Here is a 25883-nt window from a genome sequence, read left to right on the forward strand (position 1 = left end):
AAAATTCGGGTTCTCGCCAACAGAAGTTTGAATCAGTGATTCAGTGGTTTGAGGTTTCATTTCAATACCTAAATCGCAAAATCGAATCCACCGATTCGTCAATTCCTCCGCATGCGCAGTGATCGGGCGGCGTCAATGTCGAGAGTTGCGGCGGCGGAATCGGCGAAGAGGCAGCCGCTGCTGACGACGACGGCGTCTCCGAGCCAGTGCGGCGGCGCGAAAATCGGAAGGAGGGGGAGCAGGATGGGGGAGACGGCGGGGGAGTGCGCGGCAGTGTGCTGCTGCTGCCCCTGCGCAATGGTGCACCTCCTGATCCTAGCCGTGTTCCGCCTCCCGAGGGGGCTGTGGCGGAAGAAGAAGCGAAAGATGCTGCTGAGGAAGAAGAAGCGGAGGAATTCGTTGGAGGAGGCCGCGGACGAGCGGCGGAGATCGGATTCAATCGGCTGCGACGAGGCGGAGGAAGGGGATGAGGATCGGGAGGCTGAAAACGACGTCGTTGACTGGGATAATGAAGTGTGGGACCGGTTCTACGGCGCTGGGTTTTGGAGGAGCGCGTCGCAAAGAAACGACGAATGAGTAATTTCTGCTACCATTTTTTTTTCTCTTTTTTCTTTTTTTACTTTTTTAGGTAAATATTTTTTTTTTTAATTTGGAAGTGTGGAGTTAGGGTTTAAGAATTGGAACTTCAATTTCTTAAATTTGGGGGTAAACATACTTGTAAACAACAAATGGTTTTGTGCTCTTGATTTCTTGAAAAAACAAATCATCAATAAAGATTGCTGGCTTTCACTCTCTTTACAATTTGATTCATCTGTCTATTTGTTGTTGGATTTGAAAGAGAATTCGGTCACATTTCAATTTCAATTTCTATTTGAGTTCATTTTCTATGGTAAATGTAATTAATGATTAATAGAGGTAAAATTCTGTCACATTTTAATTTCTTGCAGTAAATATAATGAAAAAAATGAATGAATAAATAGACGTGACAATACAGTGAAATTGAAATAAATGTTGTCGCGAAAAAAGTATATTATGCCACCTTGCGTAGTACATATCCAGAAATTGCACCATCTATTTTTCCTTAAATATAAAAAACTACTTATGTTTATTTTCAAGAAACAATACTTTCAAGTAGTGGAATCAGATATTTTTTGCTGGAAGAGTTAGAAAACACTATTTTTTTTAATTTAGAACATAAATTAAACTCAATTTACAAAAAAAATCTCGAAAAATCAAATGTTTAACAAAACAAATTCCTTAAAATCATCTTGTTTTATCATAGATTCATTATATTATTTTAAAATCAAATAGACACAAATTAAACTCAATCCACATAAATTTAACAAATTTTCAAAATTTACATTTTTATAGCATGAGACAAATTTTCAAATTTAGCTAATTTAATAATATTAGTATTTGCAAAAAATGAAATTTCAATACGAACTTACTATAATATCTCAAGAAAAAATTGAAATTGTTGTATGTGAGTGCGTTTTACTATATGATTCTAGTAATATAAAAAAGTGGGTCAAAATTAAAAATTTCTTACATTTTGCCTTTTCAAAGTATTATGTAACAAAACTAGAAGTATTAGCAGTATATAATTTACAGAATAAAATGCTATGTAATGCGAAAGTACTGCACATGTAACAATTTAGAAACAAGCACATTGTTCAAATATTTAATATGGAACTTCTGGTTAAATTCTCTTTGGATATTGGATCAAAGAAAATTGTATCACGTGTTTTTTAAGAGATTCTTTTTTTTATTTTTTATAAAAAATAATTGGGAAATAATCGATTCGACGAATGGCTGTATTTTTTAACTGAAAAGCTCTTTTTACAAATTAATTTGTCGCACCAAAAAGAGACATATGTCTATTTATGTATTAGAAATGAGAATTTTAATTTGCAATCAAATGTAAATTGATTCGAGTTACAATTTTGTAATAAAATTGTACTCCGTTATCGATTATAACAACACATGTTGATTGTGGACACAATGAATTTATAGTGCAATTTTATTTCACATATATTTCAAAGCATAAATTGCCCCATATGATAGTTTGTTAAAGTTAAAATAGTCCATTATTTACTATGGTTATACCTGTATATTTGTCGCAATTATACCATCATATATCTATATTTCCATTACGGCTTGAACATTCATTTTTTTTAAGTTGGCTAAATAGTACTCCCTCCGTTCAATAATAATAGAGTCATTTTATCATTTTAGTATGTTCCATGATAATAGAGTCATTTTCATTTTTTTAGTAAAAGTCAATATATTTCTCATCTCCTACTTTATTCTCTCTACCCTTTTCATTTTTTTTCACTTTATTCTCCCTTTACTTAACTCACCTAACACAATTTTCTTAATCTCCGTGCCGAAAAAAACACCCTCACTACTGCGGAATGGAGGGAGTAGTTATTAATATAACTTTATATTTCATGACAAATGATGTTATGATAAATGTTTTATTTTATGGTATCGATTACACTGATGAAATAAATATGAGAATTTGTTCTGATATACAATAACTAACAGTACTATGCATTTTGTAATTATGGATGGATAAAATCAAATCTAAAAATTAATGGAGTAATATTTTTACTTTCATAATTTAAACATTTTCTAAATTTATCTATAATTATCTCTATTTTTTATTTAATTAATCCTATTGCCGTGCATCGGCTAAATATATTCATAACATAAGATATTAAAAACAATCATTTAACTAATCCTGATCAGAACATAAGATATTCAAAATAGTATACTTCAAATTTAAAGTCAGTACTCACTAGTACTATTATAGTAGTAATATCAGTGTATCACATCACAATCCACAATTATTGACCAAAAACAAGGAGAAAAACAATTTCCAATTCTAATACATAGACAAATTTAATACTATAATCCAAATTCTACTAGACACTTTTATTAGGTGGATTTGAAGTTTGCCTTGTCAAAATTCCAACTCTAATAATGAGAGATCACAAATTCAAATTAATTTTCAATCTATCACTATATTCTGCTTATTTTTCCCAAATTGTATCCAACTATCTATCTCTATATTCTGCTTATTTTTCCAAAATTTTATCTAACTATTCACAAGTTTCAAAATCATAATTGTAGTCTATAATACCTCAATAAAAGAATGATGGCAGTATTAATCGGCCTAAATAACACTCTTTCCGTTTCTTCATAGTTGAGACACTCTTTTTCAGTACAGAGTTTAAAAAGTGGGTATTTAGTCTGCTAAATGAGTAAATAATAAAGTAAATAAAGTAGAAAAAAATAAAGTAAAAAAATAAAGTAAGAGAAATTATGAATTAAAAGAAAAAATGAATTAATTATAGTTATATATAGGAATGACTCAACTATAATTTTTTTACTAAAATAAAATAATAACTCAATTATAAAAAAAATGAAAGGACTACTTATATCACCCCTATTTATTTATGTTTGGTATTTTAGAGGAAAAATTACTCAATTTGACTTTCAATGATTCAAAGTTAATTACCTTCTAGAAATTGGAAAAAGAAAATGTTAGTTACAAAATAAATGTGGGCTGCATAGTGCATACAAACAAATCTAGAGTGCTTCTTCTGACTAAGATCTTCATTTCTTTTTTCTTTTCTTTTTTTTTTTAAATTTCCTCTTTATTTTTTCTTTTTTTTTAAAAAATTTCCTCTTTATTTTATTTTTTTTTTTTAAATTTCCTCTTTCTTTTATGAATAAAAAATAAAAATGATCAGCATCAAGGACACGTGTCATCAATTTCAATCCTCCTCCAAAGATGTGTCTCCATGTCAGTGTGTGAAGTGTGTTTTTTAGTGGGCTCAGTCATGTCATCAGGCACACCACCTCCAACAAAGTAAAAGAGTTAAGAAAAAGAAAAAGACAAAGGGTGGAGATGAAATAATTATTCTCCAGAAACCAACAAAAAGGAAAAGTCCAAAGAATTAATTATTATTTCCCCTCATTCTTCTCTATCATTCTCAATCCTTTCCCCAAATTCCCTTGTTCAGGTATGGCCTTTTCTCTTCTTGCCTTCTTATTTTTCTTCTTCCATCACTGTTAGATTTGTTCTGCTTCTGTGTTTGATCAATTTGTTGAGGATTATCATTTACAATAAACCCAGAAAAGGCGAAGTCTTTCAATTTATTTATTGATTTTGATTGTTATTTATGTGAAATTGATGTGTATTTGTAATATGTGGTGTCTCTTTCATCTGTATCTGAAATTGATTGATTTTGGGTGTTTGCAATTCAGTGTTTTGGATGTGAAAAGAAGCCCTTTTTGTGTCTGTAGTTTTTTGGTTTGTTTGGGACTTATACAGGGAAGAAGAGAATCAAGATTTGTTAAAGATTCAATTTTTATTTCTTGACGGATTTTATGGCTTAGTGTAAAGAAACTCTGGATTTGGTTGGCTATTGTATGATTGGAGTAGAATTCAAGATTTTGCAGTTATTTTGTGTGCCTTCAAGCATGAAATTTGGTATCTAGGAATTATTGATCTTTTGCTCGAGCGAAGGTGTTTATTGATAGCGAAAGTCGAAACTTCAGAAGCGATAAGCCTCTTCAATTTCGCAATATTGTCGAAATTTTGTGTTGCTTGGTTGTGTTGGATTCCCTTTCCCTTATGCCATCATCTAAATTTGCCCTCTTCTTGGCTGAATTTTATGACAATCCCTTTTTTTAATTTTTGTAGCTAGCGAAAAGCTCTAGACGCAATAAGTCTCTTCAATTTCGCAATGTTGTCGAATTTTTGTAGAGTTTGGTTGTTTTGGATTCCCTTTCCCCTATGTCATCTAAATTTGGCCCTTCTTGGCTGAATTTTATGATAATCATTTGATTTATTTCATTTTTGAAATTGTCACATCGTATGACTACATTTGTTGGCCTCATCTTAGTTCCCTCTAGAATTGCGGTGATTAAAAGCCCAGATATCCAAAGAAAGATCACTAGTACATTTTTTTCATGCATTTTGATATCTAAGTATGTTTGTGATTGAGTGATGATTCAACTTCTCAATTGTAGACTTTTGTGCATGGATATATGTTTCCCTTAATATTAAATCACAATCTACATCTGTAACAGGATGGAAGAGGAAAATGTGTCCGAGAAAGGTCTGACCTCGGCCGCAGCTTTTGTGGAAGGAGGAATTCAAGATGCGTGTGATGATTCGTGTAGTATATGCCTCGAAGCTTTCTGTGACAGTGATCCTTCCACTGTATGTGCAAGTGTTATCTTATCTATCTGATCGTTATGGATTCGACCTTATTGACGACTGGTTCGAATATTTTTCTTTTAGGTGACTACTTGCAAGCATGAGTTTCATCTTCAGTGCATTCTTGAATGGTACAAATCTTCCCTCCCTCGTTCCCCTAACGCTATATAAGCACAATATTCAAATCGTGGATCAAAACCAGTCATTAAATCGAAACAATTCTACAGGTGCCAGAGGAGCTCACAGTGTCCGATGTGCTGGCAGCCGATCGGTTTGAAGGATCCGAGCAGGTATATAATTCGTATTTCAATTTCAAGATTTTGAATCTTATCCTATCCGGGCTCTTAGTGTGTGACTGCTTTGGCAGCCAGGAGTTGCTCGAAGGTGTGGAGCACGAGAGAAATATTCGAATGAATCCTCCTAGAAACGCCACTATTTTCCACCATCCAACTCTAGGGGACTTCGAGCTTCAACATGTTAGTCGTCCTTGGCTTATTGCTTTCTCGCTTTCATCATTTTGTTTGTCGCTCATTAGATCTTGCGTTGCAGTTGCCGGTGAGTGCAAGTGAATCTGAACTCGAGGAACGAATTATACAGCACTTGGCTGCTGCCGCAGCTATGGGGAGGGCTCGTCACTTTGCTAGGAGGGAAGGTCAGCGAAACAGGTCTTCCGCACAAGGCCGTCCTCAATTCGTGGTTTTCTCAACTCACCCGAACGATGCTTCTGCTGCCTCATCTGCTGCTCAAAGAGAAGGCGGCTTTCCTCCTTCGGTCATGATTGCTGGCCCCAACTCTCCTTTTATTACCGCTGAAGATTCCGACCAGTTTGTTCCTCGGATTTTGTCTGCTCAAGCTGATGCACATATGGCCACTAGATCCGCCTCAAACGCTTCTCCTACTGCTGCAAGCCGGCCATCGAGCAATAGGTACTTTCTATCGCTCTTTTCGAGCTGCTCTATCCCTAAATAGATCAAATATAGACGGGTCATGACCCGTCATTCGTCTGTTTTGTAGGTCTTCGCCGGGTAGTCAAGATCGAGCCGGACCATCAGATCTCCATTCCTTCTCCGAAACTCTCAAATCCCGCTTTAGCATATTGTCAACGAGGTATAATCTGCTATATCCTAATTACTCGAAAACAGAAGGTTTTAACTTTTAACTGAATAAATTTAAGATACAAGGAGTCGATAACAAAGACCACGAGGGGTTGGAAGGAGAAACTGTTCACTCGCAACAGTCAAACGCCCGAACAGCAGCCTACACCTGAAGCTCATCGTGAGTCTAGCCAAGGTATTGCCACTGTATCTAACATGATGGGTCATCTTGAAGTATCCGAAGACAGTAGAACTACATTATCAAGAAATATGGATGAAGGCTCGAGTCCAGTCCCTACCAGCCAGCCAGCCAGCCGCTGAGGCGCAGGCTCCGTGTGCTGCTACTGGTTCTGCATCGAACTAAACTTCACATTGTTGGTAAGTATCAACTGGATCTATCAAGTTTGAAGAACACGAAGCTGCTGCTGATGTCGTGTGGTTTTGGTTGTGGTATCAGGTGAACTACGTTGCAGCTTGCTTCGTCTTGAAAGGAATAAACGGAAGCGATCCCCCGTTTCGCGACCGAGTATGTAAATGATACATTAGTTGTTAGGAATGCATGTTTAGTACAACATTGATCTGAAAGAAACACAAGTGGCAGTAAGAACTGAAACACGCTGTGTCAAATAATTTTATCGCGCTTTTGCCTTTGTCGGAGATTTATTGCCGAATGCCAACCCAACCACTTGGATTGGCTTTCTGGATTAAGGTCGGGATTATTTGAGATTAGTTTAATTTTTAAGATGCAAAAATTGGCCACTAATATTCCTTATTTCGCTTCTAATCTTTTTCTATGTTTCTCTCAGGTTATGAGATTTTCTATTTTTTATTTTTATTAGATAAATTCCTACTAATGACTTAGTTTTATTTAAAATCCTACTCCGTATGTACTGTAAGAATGGATTTTTGTGTTGTTGAAATCATTGCAACACAAAAAATCCAAAATACAAATTAATAAAGATGAACTGTAAATTACACTATCCAACCAGAAAACAGAATGCACTTCAATATTTAAAGAGAAATAAGATGAAATGTAAATTACACTATCCACTCGTTTTTTCAATCTTAATTTTACATTATTTACCAATCCCTCAATATAACCCATACATTGGACAAATACTAAAAGAGGATGCACTTCAATATTTAAAATAAACAAAAAAAATTGACATTTTGTGATTATTGTATCTATTCTCGATACATTCCATTGCACTATTGAGAAGTGATATGGTTAAAATTTGTCAAAAGGTGAGAATCTGTTTCTCAATCAAAGCCTCTTTTCTAAAATCAAGAGTATGCTGACATAAATACCAGATTCATCATTCTAATTAATCACATGATCAGATGTCAGCCTGTCACATGACAATAACAAGAAGTAGCCCGAATTCGATCTTTTATCGATAAATTGAATTAAAAAGCTCAAAAACAGAGGAAGAAACGAGACAAACAATATCCATAGATCATTCGATCTATAGGAGAAAGCAGCACACTAGTAGTAAACGCGAAGACGAATGATGTACAGCTCCATCATTATTAGTACAACTCCATTATTAAGTCGAGATCTCTTCTTATTCGATGGGGGGCCAAATTCAAGAGACTCATCAAGCTCTCTTCTGCAACCACTCATTGAATTTAACCTGTGCTCCCACAGTATCCAGCCGATATAACTGGTACCAGTGGTTAGCAGCCTCAGCTCCCAAGGTGAACCCGACTACGGCTCCAAAAGCAAAAGACAGTACAGTACCTGCCACACGAATGAGTTTTATGAGATTCAAGTGTTTGGAGAAAGACATGTCCACTAATTGCACAATGCATCCATAAATTTCGCCCAGAATCATCAACCAAGAAAAAATGGATTTATATAGTGTAAAGAATACACCAATGATGGAATTCATTTGAGTTGGTTAAGAGTATGTGGAGGAATATCACTAAGTGACATACCAATTGTGGGAAAAAAATACTTGATGAAGTCTAAACAAATATGTAGCACAAATAGCAGAAGGGAAAGAGCATTGGCACACATAAAATCAGAACATACCATGAGGACTCTTTGACCACCTCCAAGCATTTCCACCAGTTGTAATTGCTCCAACTGCAGCACCTACATAAGCAAAGTTAGCTGCTTCGTCTGCAGCCTTGAGCTGCAACACGAGGTAAACAAGAGACAAGAAATCAGTATTAAGAGATAGCATAGCTATATTATCCTAATGAAAGACTAAAAAAAACCAGTGGATGGTTAGTAAGACCAAGATACACAAAGGATTAGTAATGGAGATTCTGAAAATTATCCATATAGGATATTTTTGTTGTACATAAATAATTCGAATTGGGGGTTTAAGTTAGTAGAAATTATACAGAAGCACCTCCCCATGATTTTGACCAATCAAGTGGAATATATAACTACCAAAATGAAGAAATCTTTTAAGTGCTTTTTATAATGCAGGTGACAGTTGGTGTAATGCCTAAACTCTTTCCTTCTCCGATGTTATTTACGAATACGCTTTTTGATGAACAAGTATGTTTTTTTAATCCTCTGAGCTACAAGCCCCACCCCTTCTCCACTGGATCTGTTCCAGGGAGTACCCTCAAAAAATTCATTTATCAAGACTGGAACTCTAAATCTTGGAACCAAAAATCCAGAACTGCAGCTATATCAATATCCATATGCCCAGCCAAAAATTCAAATAATTCCAGATATTATGAAATGAGAAATTTCAGTTCCCAAATAATACAAGCACAGCGAAAGGAGCCATAAATCCACATAAGCTTAAATAGCATTCACAACCAAACTTCGACCTAATCTAACATACTTCTGAGAAATCGTAGCTGCCTCATTCGCATTTCACAACCACCAATCTCCGGGATAAAGCGATAAAACATCGAGAAAACACATGGAAAAACATGTAAATAGAAATCAACCAGTAAACTTCCCCAATCGACTCAACCAAAAACTTCCCCAATCGACTCAACCAAAAACTTCCCCAATCAAAATCAATTAAACATATCACAACACGAAGCCACAAAACGAGTTCAAATTCTCATGATTAATTGTGAGATGAATCAGAACATACCACAGGTCCGTGGACGGGATCGGAAGCGATGAATTGCTGGACGGCGGCGCTATTCCGATTGGGCAAAGGTCTATCGGGATTGAGAATTTTGGAGTAATCGTCGAGATGAAAACTCCTCTTCACGGAATGCCATAAACTTCTCCCTGATTCCTCGATTTCGCTCATTTTTCCTTTTCTCTGTTGCGATTGATTTGATTTTGGAGGGTTTTCAGCTCTACGATTTCAATAAACTCACTTAGGCCATCCACAACGCTGTCTCTATACCGTCTCTTAAACCGTCTCTTAACTACTATTTGAGCACTATTTGAGGGCCCCACTGTCCTTTTTTCCTCCATCTCTTAACTAAGAGACGGAGGCTGCAACGCTCCGTCTCTTAACCGTCTCTATACCGTCTCTTAATTACTATTCATTCAATTTAATTTATAATTTTTTTTAAAACCCAATTCAATTTAAACAAACACACTTTATTAAAATTAAAACAATATTACAACTTAACATTAAAAAAGCGAAGACATAATTAAAATTCTAAAAAAATAAAAATGACATAATTTAATATTCTCCGCCAAAGTTTTCCCAAATGTGCTCAATTAGATCCTCTTGGAGTTGGGTGTGGGCGCTAGAGTCGCGTGTCCTTGCCCGAATAGCCAACCGTTCTTGTATAGATGGATGCGCTCCACTTCGCGGCGGACTACTTGCAGTTGAGCTTCCAGGGGATTCGGGGTCGAACCAATTTCCGGCATCGGGTCCTTCGTCTCGGACAATCATGTTGTGCAAGATTATGCACGTATACATGATGTCGACCATGCTCTCCATGAACCACGAACGAGCCGGGGCTTTGATGATGTTGAAGCGCGCTTGGAGAACCCCGAACGCCCTCTCCACATCCTTGCGCGCAGCCTCCTGCTTCTGCGCAAAAAGAGCCTGCTTTGGGTTCGCTGGCCTGCCGCACGTCTTCACGAAGGTCGGCCACTTCGGGTAGATGCCGTCGGCGAGATAGTACCCCATTTTATACCGTCGGTTGTTGGCGACGAAGTTGATGGCCGGCGCTTTACCATCCAAAACTTCGGTAAAGAGGTCGGACTGTTGGAGCACGTTTACGTCGTTGTTCGAGCCAGGGACCCCGAAGTACGCGTGCCAGATCCAAAGTCGGTAGTCGGCAACGGCCTCGAGTACAACGGTTGGGTGGGTGCCTTTGTGGCCGCTCGTGTAGGAACCCCTCCAAGCCACCGGGCAATTCTTCCATTGCCAGTGCATGCAATCGACACTGCCAAGCATCCCGGGGAATCCGTGCACTTGTTCGTGCAGGTTGAGGAGGAACTGACAATCCTCCGTGGTTGGCCTCCGGAGAAATTCGTCACTGAAGGCTGCCCGGACGCCTCTGCAGAAGTTGAGCAAGCACAAGCGCCCAGTACTGTCTCCGATGTGCAGGTATTCGTCGAATATGTCGGCCGTTTGTCCAGTCGCAAGCTGCCGGATGGCTGCAGTACATTTCTGCAGCGTCGTGTGGCTGGGACGACCGACCGCGTCGAACCCTTCTCGGAAGAACTCCTCCCTGGCCGCCAAAGTATTCGCTATGTGGAGAAATAGCGGTTTCCGCATGCGGAAACGGCGACGGAAATAGGTATCTCCCCAAATCGGGTTATCGCAGAAGTAGTCGCGTACTAACCGTGCGGCGGCTTCCTCCCGGTTCCGATTGATGTACTTCCGGGAGCGTCGTGGGGGTGGTGCGGCTTCCTCCGCCTCTCGTCGTCGATCTTCTTCGAGTGATTGTTCCATTAATTGACGCATTTGCTCAAAAGGATCCATTTGTTTGAGTTGATTGAAGATGGAAATTGGAGTGATAGAGAGGATTTGAGAGGAATAGATGTGTGTTTGTGTTTGAAATGAGTATGGAATAGAATTATTTATAGAGTAAAAAAATTAAAAATTTAAAAAATGAAAATAAATATTTAACGGTAATATTACCGTTTGAAAAAAAAAAATTTTTTTTTATTAAAAATCGATTTTTTTTAAAAAAAAAATGAATTATTGCGTCATCAGTGACGACGCCCACTCGCGGGCCAGCGAGTGGGCGTCACGCAGGCATGGGGACGTGCCACGTGTCTCGGGCGCGTGGCGAGACAGCTCGTCTCGTGTCTCTCCGAGACGAGCTACGCGACGAGCCGGTCGCGAGCTGGAGACGAGATGGCCGCTGCAATGCGTCTCGCGGGGGTCTCGTCTCTCCGAGACGAGACGCGAGCCCGGCGCGAGACGCGTTGTGGATGGTCTTAGTTTGTAGTGATAATAGTAGTATATTTTAATAGTGTCAAATCCTTACTTTTTTTTCTCATTAAAAAAAATACTTCTATTTATCCCGTCACTATTGATTCAATTAACCCCTCGGTGCCCCAAATATTGTCTGCTTTGATTCAGCACGAGTTTTAAAAAATGTAATGAAAAGTGAGTTAAAAAAGTTAATGGAACATGAGTCCTACTTTTATATATTAATTTTATAATAAAATGTGAGTAAGAATGAGTTAGTGGAATATGTGGTCCACTATAAAAAAAATGATAAAAAGGTGAAATGAGGCAAACTTTATGGGAAGCGAAAATGGAAAATGAGACAAATTTTCAGAGACGGAAGGAGTATAATTCATTTTACATTTATTATGTCACTATGTCATTTATTTTGTAACAACCTTCGAATTATTGATTGAAGAAATAAAAATCTTACTTTATCCATATTCTAAAATTAAAAACTCTTTTTATCCATTTGTTAAAAATAGATCTTTCTATTTAAAAAAATAGATTCAACAATCCACAAACACTATTAATTCTGCTACTTTTCTTACTCTTTTTTTATTTTACTCATTTTTTTATCTCTCTTATTTTATTAATTTTATATTAAAACTCGTGTTAATTCTAAATTTTTTATTTTTAAGAATAAAAAGTACTAATTTAAATGTTTTAGTGAATCGAACGCATCTTATGAAAGATAGTGTTTTAAACCTAAAAAGAATCTTACCAATGAAATAGTGATTAAAAGTCTTAATTTTTATTATAAAGGAAAAACATCTGCCGAGAACTAACCAATAACACAGTGACTCACACTCTTGATCTTTATTAAGAAAAAATATTTTACCAACTAAGCTAAATCATGCACAAATCACATTTTTGTTCTCAAATTTGATTGTTTGAACATTATAAATAGAACTAAAAATAGGAATAAAATTTCAATCTATTACTTGAGTCCGGACAGTGATTTCATCGTAACAAAAAAAGAAACAGGAAAGGTAATATTCCAAGAAAAAATACATTTCCACATAAGGAAGTATAACTTCACTTTCGTACAACTTGGTATTTACCAAAAATAAACTACAATTAAACCGTCAAAGGTGAAAGACTATCATCTACTAACTCGGGCCGCCACTCGTGAAACGAACCAAACCGAGAACGGCCTGTTTCACGGCTTAAACATAGCAACGCAGCTCTCATCTCTTTCTCTTGGAGGCAGATCCAGAGCCCCGACTGCCCCCTCTACCCGCAGGTGCCTTTTTGCTGCTTGAACTTGCAGAACCCTTCAACTCCATTTGCACTTTAATGGCTGGAGAAAGAACCGAATGATTCAGTCAAGGAATGTGATAATTGTATGTCTGTATCGATACGTAAGAAGCATATGTATGACCAACCTTTTGAATTTAGAGACTGCAGTTCTGATTGTAGCTTCTGCTGCTTCTCTGGATCAGCCAAGTCATCCTCTGAAACGTACAACGGGTAAAAGAACTTTGGTTATTACCACGCTCGTAAATAGCAGAGATGAGCATCAGAAGAAAACATTCAAAGAGGAGCCTGGTAGAGGCTAATGGATGAAGAGCGATAGTAGTCTTCCAGAATATAAGAAAAGCACGATATGCGTATATGAAAATTAATATAAGAAGTCTGAATAATAACCTCAAAACATGTCATAGAAATATCTATGCATTAATACATACCTTGGTCCTCAGCATCTGAGAGGTTCTCTTCATTTTCAGCGCTTCCTGGCAAAGATTCATCAACAGGTTCTAGCATTGCTGCCACCCGTTTCTTTGGTGCCTTTTTCATCCCGGGGAGTGTGATTAAATCAGCAGTCTTAATAATACGTGATGAGCTGCCTTTATTGTAAGCCTTTGTCAGGGCAGCTTTTACAGCAGGCAGTACACCATCCAATGGACTCGGATGCCCCTAAATCATGAAGAAAGCAAGTCGGTTCGAGAAAACTTCTAGCAAAGATGAGATTGTGAGATTTATTAATATATCACAGTAAAGTCTGATGCACCTTAAATTTAGAAAGCTCCACGATTGTATCAAAATCTTCCATGCTAACTGAGTACAGCTCCATGAACTCGACAACTCTCTCAACAGCTTCATCCTGGCAAGTTATTCAATAAAATTATGCAAGTTCAGCGCAAAAGAGAAAGGTCAACCTAGATCAGATAACAAACAGGCAAGAAACACCAACCTTTGCTAGCTTCTTCAAAGGTTCAGTCAGCCGTTTCGAAAGAAGAGTTAGGTAGTGTTAAGGAAAAACTCCCTAACGTGACGCCGAGACAAGATATGGAGTCCCGGGAGGCGAAATCCCGTCGACCACCAGTTTTGGAGAAGAAAAGAACGAAAGAAGCAAGAAGAAGTAGGCGAAAATTTTCATACCCATTTATTAATTTCACGCCTATTTATAATCTAAGGACCCTAGGGCTGGTTCGACTTACGGGCCGGGAAAGAACCAACAAAGAAAACCCGGCCCGGAGCTTATAAATTGCTCGACCCAATAGCTCAATCAAAACAATAAAAAAATAACAGAATTAAAGATAAGCAAAAACTCAGCCTACTCTACGCGCCAACTCCTCGCGCCCTATCTGGAAACGTATTCCCCGAACCTTAAGGGTGGCTTGGTTCTTCTCGCTGACTTCCTCTGCTCCCTCCTCTCTCTCGGCGATGGCCTCGCCGTTTCCCTTGTCTCAGACGTTATTGACGGGGCATGTATATCCTCTGCCTCGCCCTCCCTTGGGGTGCCGTCGTCTGACTCGGACGAGCTGTGGGGATTCAACGTATCAACTCCCCCCCCGATAAGATCAGCCTTGGCCTCAAGGCTGAGGCCTGGAAACCGTCGACGAACGACCCCCATTGGCTCCCACGTTGGATTCTCTCCCTCATCATCATCCCACTGAATCAAAGCCTCCTCCACTGCTGCTCCGTCCCGCCAAACTGTGCGGCTCCCTACCCATTTCAGGGGCCTCGCCACCGGGCGACCGCGAGCGAACAAGGGGGGTAAATTCACCACCCCCCGAAGAACCCCGTCCACAAATGGCCGAAGCAAACTAACGTGGAACACGTCATGTACTCGACTGCCCTCCGGCAAACGCAGACGGTAAGCAACCTGGCCAATGCGCTCCAGAATCTCATACGGTCCGAAGAACCTGCGTGCCAACTTAGAAGATAGAGGCTTTGCGACCGAATATTGTCGATACTGCTGTAGCTTCAGCAAAACCCGATCACCCACCGCAAACTCCATATGCCTTCGATGCTTATTCGCCGCCGCCCGCATCCGCTGTTGTGCCCGCTCCAGGTTCGCACGGAGCCACACAATCATCTCGCTCCTTTGCCGAATCAAGGAGCTACGTCAGTAGGGGTGAAGTGCGATGGTTCCGCCGCCACCAACGGGGGCGGTTCTCGCCCATACAAGGCCTTGAATGGCGACGTGCCGAGCCCCTCATGGAAGAAGCAATTCAACGATAATTCTGCCCACGGCAAGAAATTGACCCATTTGTTCGGCTTATCCGCCACGAATGCGCGTAAATATTGCTCCAGACCACGATTTCTGACCTCTGTTTGACCATCCGACTGAGGATGATACGCTGTTGTGAAATGGAGCTTAGTACCACTCAAACGCATCATCTCTTCCCACACATCATTCAAGAACACTGAATCCCTATCCGATACCAAGGTTTTCGGAAACCCATGGTGTTTTACCACCGTTTCAATGAAGAGGGTCGCCACCCGCAGGGCATTGAAATGTGGCGGCAACGGCGCGAAGTGCGCATACTTGGACAACCTATCGACCACCACCATGATTGTAGTAAAACCTCGAGACTGGGGAAGACACGTCACAAAGTCCATCGAGACATCCTCCCAAACCTGCGACGGGATAGGTAACGGCTGCAGTAACCCTGCAGGCTTTTGTGTCGAATATTTAGTCGTCTGACATTCCACACAAGCTTCCACAAATGTCTTCACCTCCTTTCGCATTCCCTTCCAATAAAACTGAGCGGCCAGGCGGCGGAAGGTTCTGTCAACACCCGGGTGACCCGCCTGCGGAGTAGAGTGATGTTCCGCAATTAAAGGCAGTTTCGCCGCTGATCGCTCGCCCACATAAATTCGGCGATCATGATAGATGAGGCCGCCCACAAACGCCAGATGGCCCGGCGCTTCACCCTTCTCGATTAACGCCCGCAGCTCCCTCAGATCCGCCAAGGAATCGACCTCCGTTTTTAATAGTTCCAAAATATCCGGGACAGGGTGGGCTGCCAGGGCAAGCAAGGTCGACTCCGCCCGTACCCGATCCGCCTCGCCGTCGCTGGGCTCCATATCGCGGCGAGACAGTGCGTCCGCGACCTTGTTGGAGGCTCCCGTCTTGTACTCGATCCGAAATTTATACCCCATCAATTTCCGCGCATAGAACTGTTGATCCGGAGTCTGAATGATCTGCTGCAATAATTCCTTTAGACTCCTTTGATCGCTCCGTATCACGAACTCGCGCCCCAATAAGTACTGGCGCCATTTCTGAACCGCCTCGACGATGGCGTACAGCTCTTTATGATAGGTCGACGATACCCGCCTTCGCGGCCCCAATTTCTTACTAAAATAGGCCAAAGGATGACCGTCTTGAAGAAGGACCGCGCCCACTCCGAAATCCGATGCGTCCGTCTCGATATAAAACACCTTAGAAAAGTTCGGCAGGTGCAGCACCGGGGCCGAGGTCATAGCAGCCTTGAGGGCGATGAAACTCTCTTCTGCCGCGGGGGTCCAGATGAAGGCATCTTTCTTAAGTAATTCCGTCAAGGGCCCTGCCAGAGTCGCGTAATGCTCTATAAATCTTCGATAATACCCTGTAAGTCCCAAAAAACCCCGCAGCTGTTTAATGGAGGCTGGCACCGGCCACACGACCATTGCCTTGATCTTCTCTGGGTCGGCCATCAAATGTCCCTCCGTAATTAAATGGCCCAAATATTCCACTGTGGTACTGCAGAAAGCACATTTGGACAGCTTAACAAAAAAATGATTTGCTTTCAGAATGGTGAGTACCTCGTGCAGGTGACGCACATGAGATTCCAGCGTTGGACTATAGACCAATATATCGTCAAAGAAAACGATCACAAACGTGCGCAGGAGTGGTCTAAAAATAGCATTCATGGCCGACTGGAATGTGGACGGTGCATTTGTCAACCCGAATGGCATGACGAGGAATTCAAAGTGGCCGTCGTGGGTTCGAAAGGCTGTCTTGAAAACGTCGTCCGCGTGCATCCTAATCTGATGATATCCCGACCGAAGGTCGAGTTTGGTGAAAAAACGGGCCGCCCCCAGCTCGTCAAATAACTCGTCCGACGTTGGTATAGGAAAGTGATCGGGCACCGTCGCGGTATTTAAGGCCCTATAGTCAATGCAGAATCGAAACGTTCCATCCTTTTTTCGGATAAGCAACACTGGGGATGAGAACGGGCTCTGACTAGGCCGGATGACTCCCGAAGCTAGCATTTCCTTCACCTGTCGTTCGATTTCATTCTTCTGGAAATATGCATATCGGTATGGGCGCACGTTGACCGGCTTCGCGTTCGGCAGGAGGTGAATGCGGTGATCGAAAGGTCGGGCTGGGGGGAGTCCCGTTGGGGTGGAAAAAACCGCTTCATGTGACCGCAACACTGCCAGAATCATAGGGTCCAAATCAGCTGGGAATTGGGGGTTATCGCTGTCCCCCTCCTGCTCGGCAGTGCCCGGGATCGCCACCAACTCGAACATCTCGGCCTCTCCGCTGAATGATAGTAGGGATGCGACCGTTTTGAGAGACACCTCCTGCGCCATTGGTGGCGAGATCTTTAAACAGATCGGCTCCCCATTGCGCACAAATTCCAACGTGCCATCCACAAAATCATTAGTGACGCGGCGCATAGATTTCAGCCATGCTAATCCCAGGATAACATCCGGACCGTGCATCGGTAGGATATGCAGATCAATCAAGAACACGTGCGACTGAATCACCACCCGGGTTTGCATGCTAGCGTGCGTGCATACCAATGAAGCACCGTTTCCCACATACACTCGGAAGGGCTTAATTGGTGTCAGCGGGAGCGCGAGTCTCTGCGCCACTCTGGGATGCAAGAAATCATGCGAGCTGCCAGTATCGACTAGAATGACTACCGGATCAGCACCAATTGTCCCCCGTAGTTCCAATGCCTCCGGTCGCTGCCTGCCATCTAGTGCATAAATGTGCGAAAGGTCGGCCGTTATTACCTCTGGGTGTTCCTGAGGGCCGGCCGATATATCCATCTCCTCCACCTGCTCATCCATATCGGCACCCATATAGGCCAGGAATGGTCGCTTACAGGCATGCGATGGGCCCCACTTTTCCTCGCAATAAATACACACGCCGCGGCGGGTGCGATCAGCCCGTTGAGCTGTTGTCAAGTGAATGACTGGTAGTTTCGAGTATTCCGGGCCCCTGGCGTACACGGCCTTAGTCGCCGGCTGGGATTGAATCTGATGGTGGGGGGCAGCCAACGCCGGGCCCTTTTGTTCCCGGGGTGGCCACGCCCGGCGCTGGGAGGCTGGCTGAGGCGCAGGAGGCATACTGCTGCCATCAAACTCGATCGCTAGTGCCATCGCGGCCGCAACTGTTCTCGGATGTTGGTGTTTGACCTGACTTCGCACCGGTTGTTGAAGACCCGCCACGTAGATCGGTAAGAATGTTGATTCTGGGACATTAGGAATCCGATTCCGCATTGATTCAAAGGTCGCATTGTACTCTGCGAGCGTCCCCGTCTGAACAAGCTTTGCAATCAAACCAAGATAATCCTCGAAACACTGAGGATCAAATCGTCGTCGCACATCCTCCAAAAAATCGTTCCAGAGAACAACCGGGTTGCTTGAACGATAGTTAAAAACCCACTCTGCTGCCTGACCGTCAAAGAGCATGACGACATAGTGCAGACGATACGCCTCTGGCATCATAAGATGGTCGAAATAGTACTGAATTCGGGCGATCCAATTCACCGCATCGGATCCATTAAAACGGGGGGGTTTCATCTTCACATCCCGCGGTTCGTCCCACGCACGATGACCCCCGGTATTATTCCATGCTGGATTATCCCATGAAGTCGGTTGACGAGACGCCGGCATAGGTGGCCCTTGGTGATTCCCCGGAGGTTCCCACAATGGTAACCCTCCAGATCCCGCCGGCGGGGCTCCTAGTAGTCCAGGCATCGAGGTCGGATTAGGGTACGCACTGACCGGAGGTAAACCCCCACTCAACCCCCCTGGAAATCGCGGCTGTTCCTTTGCGCCGAAGCCCAACGTAGCTGGGATGGTAGTGGCGACCGATTGGGTCGAAATAGACAGCGGTATCGAACGCGGCATGCCATCGGTAAACCAATGGGAGGGAAGGCCCGAGCTGTGCGTCGGTTCCGCGTGTGGAGGCACCAATCTGCGATCGAACTCATCCAGGCGAGTTTCAAAACGGGCTAACGAGGCGAGGACATGATCAAACATCGTGGCGACTGGATCGGGGCCCTGCGCGAGCGATCCCGACGAAAATCCCCCGCTAATTGGTGGTGCGGAGAACCGATTGACCGGGAACCCTTCGGATCTTCCGGCGTCAGACGCTGCATGATCCATGAGTTCAGTGAAAGCACCAATTTGTTAAGGAAAAACTCCCTAACGTGACGCCGAGACAAGATATGGAGTCCCGGGAGGCGAAATCCCGTCGACCACCAGTTTTGGAGAAGAAAAGAACGAAAGAAGCAAGAAGAAGTAGGCGAAAATTTTCATACCCATTTATTAATTTCACGCCTATTTATAATCTAAGGACCCTAGGGCTGGTTCGACTTACGGGCCGGGAAAGAACCAACAAAGAAAACCCGGCCCGGAGCTTATAAATTGCTCGACCCAATAGCTCAATCAAAACAATAAAAAAATAACAGAATTAAAGATAAGCAAAAACTCAGCCTACTCTACGCGCCAACTCCTCGCGCCCTATCTGGAAACGTATTCCCCGAACCTTAAGGGTGGCTTGGTTCTTCTCGCTGACTTCCTCTGCTCCCTCCTCTCTCTCGGCGATGGCCTCGCCGTTTCCCTTGTCTCAGACGTTATTGACGGGGCATGTATATCCTCTGCCTCGCCCTCCCTTGGGGTGCCGTCGTCTGACTCGGACGAGCTGTGGGGATTCAACGTATCAGGTAGTCAAGTCGCAATGTTGACCTGTAATGGTTTTGAACAAAACAGATAGGAATGAGCATAGATAGACAAACCATAAGAGCTAGTTTCACAAAAAATGACCACAAAAGTCACAAATGGATAAAAACTACAGTCAAAGAACAACAAGAATTCAACATACCTTCCTAAGTTTGATTCGCGAGAAGCAAGAAGATGAACATGAAGGTCCTCCAAAAGTCTGTTATTCTTCCCCATCGTAGAATTCTTTCCTAGCCATCCACCGAATCTATTGAAATTGCGTTCCCCCTGTAAAAGTTCAAAAACAACTTCTAATAACTTTAAATAGCCACGAGATCTATCAACTTATTAAAAAACTCACAAACAACATTCAAAACTCACAGCTGTTACGACCCTGGGCTCTCTCTAGTTTTCTTTTAAAGGTAATAGATACACAATCAAATTCTAAATTCCTATAAGCATTGCCAAGAATAACTTCCTGATCCAACAAAAATGAGACAAGCAGAATTGTCCACACAAGTTTTCCGCAGACTCCATTGATTCAATTGTGCATTCATACAACAAAAACCTTTTCGATGTGGTGAATAAGTTATATTATGTCTAAAATTGCAAAGTGATAGCACTGTTTCCAGAGTTGATTAACCATAATGCTATCCTTCCATCTAATAAATGGCCATGATAACAATTAAAATTTATGCATCAATCACCTGCTCAAGTGTCTCTCTTTGTCCATGCAATAGGGCTGCACTGTTTCACAGCATCATGCATAACATCAGTTACATCAATAACAAAAACTAACCACTTTAATTTGGAGCAGAACTTACGGAGTGATGCAAGATGCAATACAACCAGCCTGAAAGAGTTGCCACTGCCGGTACCTCCGTATCTGGACATTAATAATATCACCATTCCCAATGGACTCTGCAGCCCGAGCAATGAAGTTTAGCCTTTTCATACCATTATCATCTTTACCACCAGAACTTGGCCTATAATTGATATAGTTCTCCTGAAATCAAGGACACAATGTGCAAGAAGCTCAAATGAATAAAATTATCTCTTTTGTTGAGTGAACATAACGAGGACCAACCATACCAGTCCTCCAAAAGAGGAGCTGATAACAGACTTCACATATTAACCTCCAGTACAAGTCATACCTGGATAAGAAGAGGAACCAGATCAGGATCACTCATGCTAAGGTCAATTCTCTCATCCATTCGCAGCTTCCCACTATTAAATCCAAACAGTCTGTACAAACGGGATGTAACCACATTTGTTAGTCGATCCAAATGAGCAAATCAAAAATCAAGAGAGCCTCATCTCATTTAACAAATAGCTCAATCATAGGTAAGTGTATTAATTTGTAGTTCACCAAGGGCAGAAAATAATAAACAACGCCATATTATAAAAAAACAGTATAAAAGTGCTGGAGCTGGATGGACAGTAAAGCAGACAACAATAATAGAAGGAGAACTACAAACATATGGAGGTGGCTTACTTATCAACCGCTGTGAATGGGGAAATATCTTCATCCTTTGAATTACTTTGAAGGCGTTGCTTAATATCATCAAATTTAATGACAGACATAGAGAGGCTCATATACTGCAGGTGGTTGAGGGCCATGCGTATATCTCCATTAGTTCTTTCTGCAAGTTCCTCAAGTGCAATCTGTTCATGAATCACCATCTCAATTAGTAATACAAAACAAAAACATAAGAATGCAACACTAGTTACAGCCAAAACATAATGTGATCATAATCTTGAGTGTGTACCTCATTAGCTTGAAGCCCTTCTGAACTTGCTATAAGTGATAATCTTTTAGCAACCTGTCATTATCATAAAAACTATTATTGAGGAACAATGACAATCATCATGTTTAATCCAACAAAAAATGGAAGAATCTGCACTTTATGAATAGCAAATGTCAAACAGAATATTTTATGGACAAAGTATGGGTTGCATCAGCCTTGGACACCGACTAAAAAATGCAAGCTATAACAACAAATAATGAATTGAAGAGATATTTAAAATTGATTCATTCAGTTAATAGCTGAACCACAAACTCTTTTATACGATTAGCATGGATCTCAAAAAATATATGACATTCAGATACAGTCCATGCCTCAATAGCAGGCAGATGTCACAATCGGAACAGCCAGCATACAATGCTTTTATACTTTTACTTGTTTAGTGCCTCAAAAAAAGAAAACCAGAAGTCACCTGCTGCTTTGTTGGCTTCCGAAAGCTAAGCAGCAAGCAGTAGTTCACAAGGCTCTTAAGTTTCTGGCTGTAGCGATCATTACAGATGCATATTATCGGAATTTTTGAGATTTTGATACTGGCAATAAGATCAGAAACTCCCCCTCTATCTCCAGCAGACATACCATCAACCTCATCCATGATGAGAACAGTCTTCACATTTTGAGAGCTGGAACATTCGTGAAAAATAATGAGTACATCACCAAGCTACTTTCACGTGCAAGTAACTATCAGGTGCAAATTACTATTAGATGCAAGTAAAAGAGCGAACCCAACCTTCCCGGTTTAAGACTCAGGGATTGATTGTTAACAAGTTCTTTGATAGAGTTAGAAGTACTTCCATGGATTCCTCGCTCAATTTTACCATCAGCTTTCCCACGACTATCACTAGCATTAACCTGTTTACATAGTCATCAAATGAAAAATGGCGCACACAACTTCCAAAATAGGGGAAGAGTAAAGACAGAGATAGAACTTCCTAACCTCAATTGTTTGAAATCCAAGCATCTGACTAACCAACTTTGCTGAGCTAGTCTTCCCAATACCAGGCGTCCCACTCAAAAGCACAGCTTTCTTAGCACCAGAATCGTTCTGTTTCTTTCCTTTTCCCTTGTTCTTGGCATCAAGGAATTGTTCATTCCAGTTTGTCAACCAATCATGGAGCTGTTTTACCTGTAATCAAGCGGATACTGTCGATAATAAAATATTGACAGGAGCAGACCTCTTTATAAAGTTTCTGCCAAAGGAAAGCTAGAGAAATAAAGACCAAGTACATACAAGAGACTGATTCCCAACAATATCATTAGGAACCTTCGGCCTATATTTTTCTGTCCATGGTAGGGAAGTAGATAGGTTTTTACGTTTAGCAGATGGTGAAATAGAGGCCGATCCTTTTGTGTCTGAGTTTGTCACAGTTTGGCCTGTTTGTTCTGGAAAACACATTGGAGTGAACAGTTAAATAAAGTCTATGCTTCCAATTGCAGGAAGCCAGGAACATGTATTAAAAATAATTTATCATTGTTAGCTTCATTCAAACATCAAATAAAGTTTATGCTTCCAATTGCAGGAACATGTATTAAAAATAATTTATCATTGTTAGCTTCATTCAAACATCAGACTATGGGACGGGAACATACTACTTTTTTCAGGCTTTTGAGGGCTCTTCTTGGGAGGAGATGGAGCAACCTTAGCTACTGGCTTCTTTGATTTATTTGATGCTAGAATCATATCAAACAACCCATCCTCCGTGAGAAAAGCAGTACTGAAAAAGAGATAAAAAGAGACAGAAACTATTAGGACAGCACTGGGACAAAAGCATAGGAATGTTCTTGATATCACCATGTACAACAGAAGATGAAAATAAGAAACTTGCCCAAGCTCTTTGGCCTTCTCAGACTTCCGTCCACCAATATCTTCATCACATAGAAGATAATTCTGCAAGAACCATGTCAAAGACTACTAGTAATGAAGCAATATCGAATGTAGTTATTATCAAAATAATCACCGTCTTTTTGCTGACAGATCCAGTGCAACGCCCGCCATGGCGTTTGATCAGATCCTCAGCTTCTTCTCTTTCTAAACTGGAAAATGGAACAATGAAAGCAAAATAAATAAGAAAGAGAGCAAGCACCAAGAAAGTCTGTGGCAACATATGAACTAGTAAGACTACACTTTAGTATTTACACTAGGGACAACATATGCAAGGCAAACATGAAACATAAGATGATATGCATAGAAAGACTAATGAATAGAAGGATTACCTGTCAAGTGTTCCACTAATCACAAACGTCAAACCATTTAAACAGTCTGGAGCACCTTCGGGGACTTCCTGACACACAAGAAAAGCAATAATGAATGGTCAACAAGTGATATTTAAGACAAGACATTCACAATTCCTCAACTTCCATACCTTCTCTCCTTTATGAGGAGGATCTTTCCTCTCACCAAAGTTCATAAATCCACCTCTTCCTCCACCACCTCTACCTCTTCCGCCTGCTGGTGCACCTCTTCCACCACGGCCTCGCCCACCAGGTTTTGTAGGTTTAGCATCTTTATCATCCATGTCCTCTTCTGCATCACTCTTATCAACATCCATGCTTTCTACAGTGATTTGGGTCACTGCAGAACCTTTTGCAACCCTACCCCGACCCCTACCCCTACCCCTTCCAGCAGATTTTGCATTGGACTTTACTGTTTGATCATCATCTTCATCAATAACATCAGCGATTTTTCGAGCAACACCTTTACCAGATTCACTTTTCAACTTCTTGTTTGGACTGGCTTCTACTAAACCCTTCCTTAACGTAGGTGTGGCAAAATCATCATCGTCATCACTGATTTGAAATTTGCGGGGTTTTTTCCCTGATGGAGGCTTCTCGCTTGCTGACCCCGTACTGCCCTTCTGTGCCTTCTTTTCAAAAACTTCCTCAACCCCCATCTCATCTTTTACACTCTGTGCATCCTTAGCAAAATATTTACTTGTTTTCCTCCTACTGGAAGATTCTTTCGCTTCTTGTACCTAGACGCCCCCAAATATAGAACAAAAAATCAGGTGAATCACGGTTCCGAAAGTAACTCAGTTGCAAAACATGTTCAAATGTAACTGCTGGCATGAAAAATGTAACTGCTGGCATTCTTTATAATCATAGAGGTGCTGTTACAATGCACAAATGTGTTTTACAAGCACATTGAGCTTTTCCTAAAGGAAATTGGCATTCAGAAAAAAAAATGATTGTCACGGAAAAATGACATTTTCCAGGTGAGGAATTACAACAGGAGGCTTCTCAGGTGTCAATGGCTTTTCTTGCTTCGATGTGTTGCCATTTCCTGCTTGTATACCATGTGGCTTCACAAACCACTTTCTTATATCTTGAGACTGAAATTCAGAGAAGAATATTTCAATGACGAGCATATCACAATATCAAGACTCCTTCATTACGCGGCACGCCCCTCAGACAGGGGACAGCCCATAACCAAAGAATCATATCTTAACTAACTAAGCAAATAGGCAGAAAATTGCCCCAAACCTAATTTTCCACATACCATTTCTAAATCTAGAAACTGCCTTCACACTGCCAACTCTTCACTTCAAAAAACCATCTGAAACAAGAAAATCAGAAAGAAATTCTTACACAACCGTACATAAAACAAGAAGCAATTGGAATGACACCAGTCTAGGTGCATTTTCTCCAAGTTCAATTCCAAAATCTTAACTCTTGGTTTGATTAATTAATGGATTTGATTAAGCAGCAACACCGAGATGTTATTAAACCGAGGTTTATGCAAATTGAGAGCAGAAATCAACGGCGTGACAGCAGGACTGGCGGAAGAACGTACCCCTAAAGGGAAGGGAGACCGGTTTCTGGTTGAGAGAGAGTAGGTATGGATAGAGAGGGAAGGGCAAGACGCGAGTTGAGGCGAATGATGAGTGGGCTTATTTATAAATAATAGGGAGAGTGATGCATATAAGGAATACATGTAGAGATCTTCAGCATGCCAAAAAAAAGTGAAATATTTCTACAATTAACAATATACACAACGGCAATAGTCCGAAATTGTGCTTCAGTCATCTCGACTCCGCCCATACAATGCATAAAACAATTGATAGCCAAAGAGCTCAGACACGCTTAGTGTGTGTGATATAGAGAGAGAAAAAGGGAAAATTACTCGATTACGGAATATTGTCTGCCGATTACTTCCGACGTTAGCAGAGCGCGAGCACTTGAAGCAGAGAGAGAGACAGAGAGAGGGGTTTTGCAGTTGAAGAAACCTGTGGGG

The 25883-nt window shown here is 41.3% G+C and overlaps 5 protein-coding genes across 11 annotated transcripts; 2 read left to right on the forward strand and 3 right to left on the reverse strand.

Annotated features, from left to right (window-relative positions):
- Positions 1–135: 135 nt before the first annotated feature.
- On the forward strand, positions 136–576 carry LOC121744612. Its single transcript, XM_042138209.1, has one exon. It carries the CDS (start codon positions 136–138, stop codon positions 574–576), a length of 441 nt encoding a protein of 146 aa, XP_041994143.1.
- Positions 577–3881: 3305 nt separating this feature from the next.
- LOC121745637 (E3 ubiquitin-protein ligase RHF2A-like) lies at positions 3882–7079 on the forward strand. Of its 3 annotated transcripts, none has more exons than XM_042139621.1 (9): positions 3882–4031; positions 5104–5236; positions 5318–5364; positions 5461–5523; positions 5601–5709; positions 5783–6159; positions 6248–6340; positions 6408–6705; positions 6785–7079. In XM_042139621.1, the coding sequence occupies exons 2-8, from the start codon at positions 5105–5107 to the stop codon at positions 6646–6648; spliced, it is 1062 nt and encodes a 353-aa protein (XP_041995555.1). In that variant the 5' UTR covers positions 3882–4031; position 5104; the 3' UTR covers positions 6649–6705; positions 6785–7079. The 3 variants fall into 3 exon arrangements, with proteins under 3 accessions (XP_041995555.1, XP_041995556.1, XP_041995554.1); XM_042139620.1 differs by lacking the exon at positions 3882–4031 and adding an exon at positions 4162–5001; XM_042139622.1 differs by lacking the exons at positions 3882–4031; positions 6785–7079 and adding an exon at positions 4158–5001 and having other exon boundaries at positions 6415–6557.
- Positions 7080–7623: 544 nt separating this feature from the next.
- Positions 7624–9636, reverse strand: LOC121743103 (succinate dehydrogenase subunit 6, mitochondrial-like). The gene is made up of 3 exons (XM_042136291.1): positions 9396–9636; positions 8363–8465; positions 7624–8068 (listed from the first exon to the last, which is right to left on the reverse strand). Exons 1-3 carry the CDS (start codon positions 9558–9560, stop codon positions 7926–7928), a joined length of 411 nt encoding a protein of 136 aa, XP_041992225.1. The 5' UTR covers positions 9561–9636; the 3' UTR covers positions 7624–7925.
- Positions 9637–12594: 2958 nt separating this feature from the next.
- Positions 12595–14012, reverse strand: LOC121744765 (replication factor C subunit 1-like). The gene is made up of 5 exons (XM_042138397.1): positions 13873–14012; positions 13690–13782; positions 13367–13595; positions 13064–13132; positions 12595–12978 (listed from the first exon to the last, which is right to left on the reverse strand). Exons 2-5 carry the CDS (start codon positions 13750–13752, stop codon positions 12866–12868), a joined length of 474 nt encoding a protein of 157 aa, XP_041994331.1. The 5' UTR covers positions 13753–13782; positions 13873–14012; the 3' UTR covers positions 12595–12865.
- A 5419-nt stretch (positions 14013–19431) lies between these two features.
- On the reverse strand, positions 19432–25855 carry LOC121744764 (replication factor C subunit 1-like). Of its 5 annotated transcripts, none has more exons than XM_042138394.1 (19): positions 25773–25855; positions 25149–25205; positions 24880–24981; positions 24016–24624; positions 23867–23934; positions 23611–23686; positions 23479–23540; positions 23243–23367; positions 22884–23035; positions 22590–22778; positions 22383–22504; positions 22068–22275; positions 21620–21673; positions 21346–21515; positions 21005–21095; positions 20675–20856; positions 20558–20597; positions 20014–20138; positions 19432–19877 (listed from the first exon to the last, which is right to left on the reverse strand). In XM_042138394.1, the coding sequence occupies exons 2-19, from the start codon at positions 25149–25151 to the stop codon at positions 19844–19846; spliced, it is 2412 nt and encodes an 803-aa protein (XP_041994328.1). In that variant the 5' UTR covers positions 25152–25205; positions 25773–25855; the 3' UTR covers positions 19432–19843. The 5 variants fall into 5 exon arrangements, with proteins under 5 accessions (XP_041994328.1, XP_041994326.1, XP_041994327.1 ...); XM_042138392.1 differs by having other exon boundaries at positions 24877–24981; XM_042138393.1 differs by lacking the exon at positions 25773–25855 and adding an exon at positions 25443–25719 and having other exon boundaries at positions 24877–24981.
- Between the last annotated feature and the right edge of the window lie 28 nt (positions 25856–25883).

This window comes from Salvia splendens, chromosome 8, assembly GCF_004379255.2.
Source record: "Salvia splendens isolate huo1 chromosome 8, SspV2, whole genome shotgun sequence".
Lineage (NCBI taxonomy): Eukaryota > Viridiplantae > Streptophyta > Magnoliopsida > Lamiales > Lamiaceae > Salvia > Salvia splendens.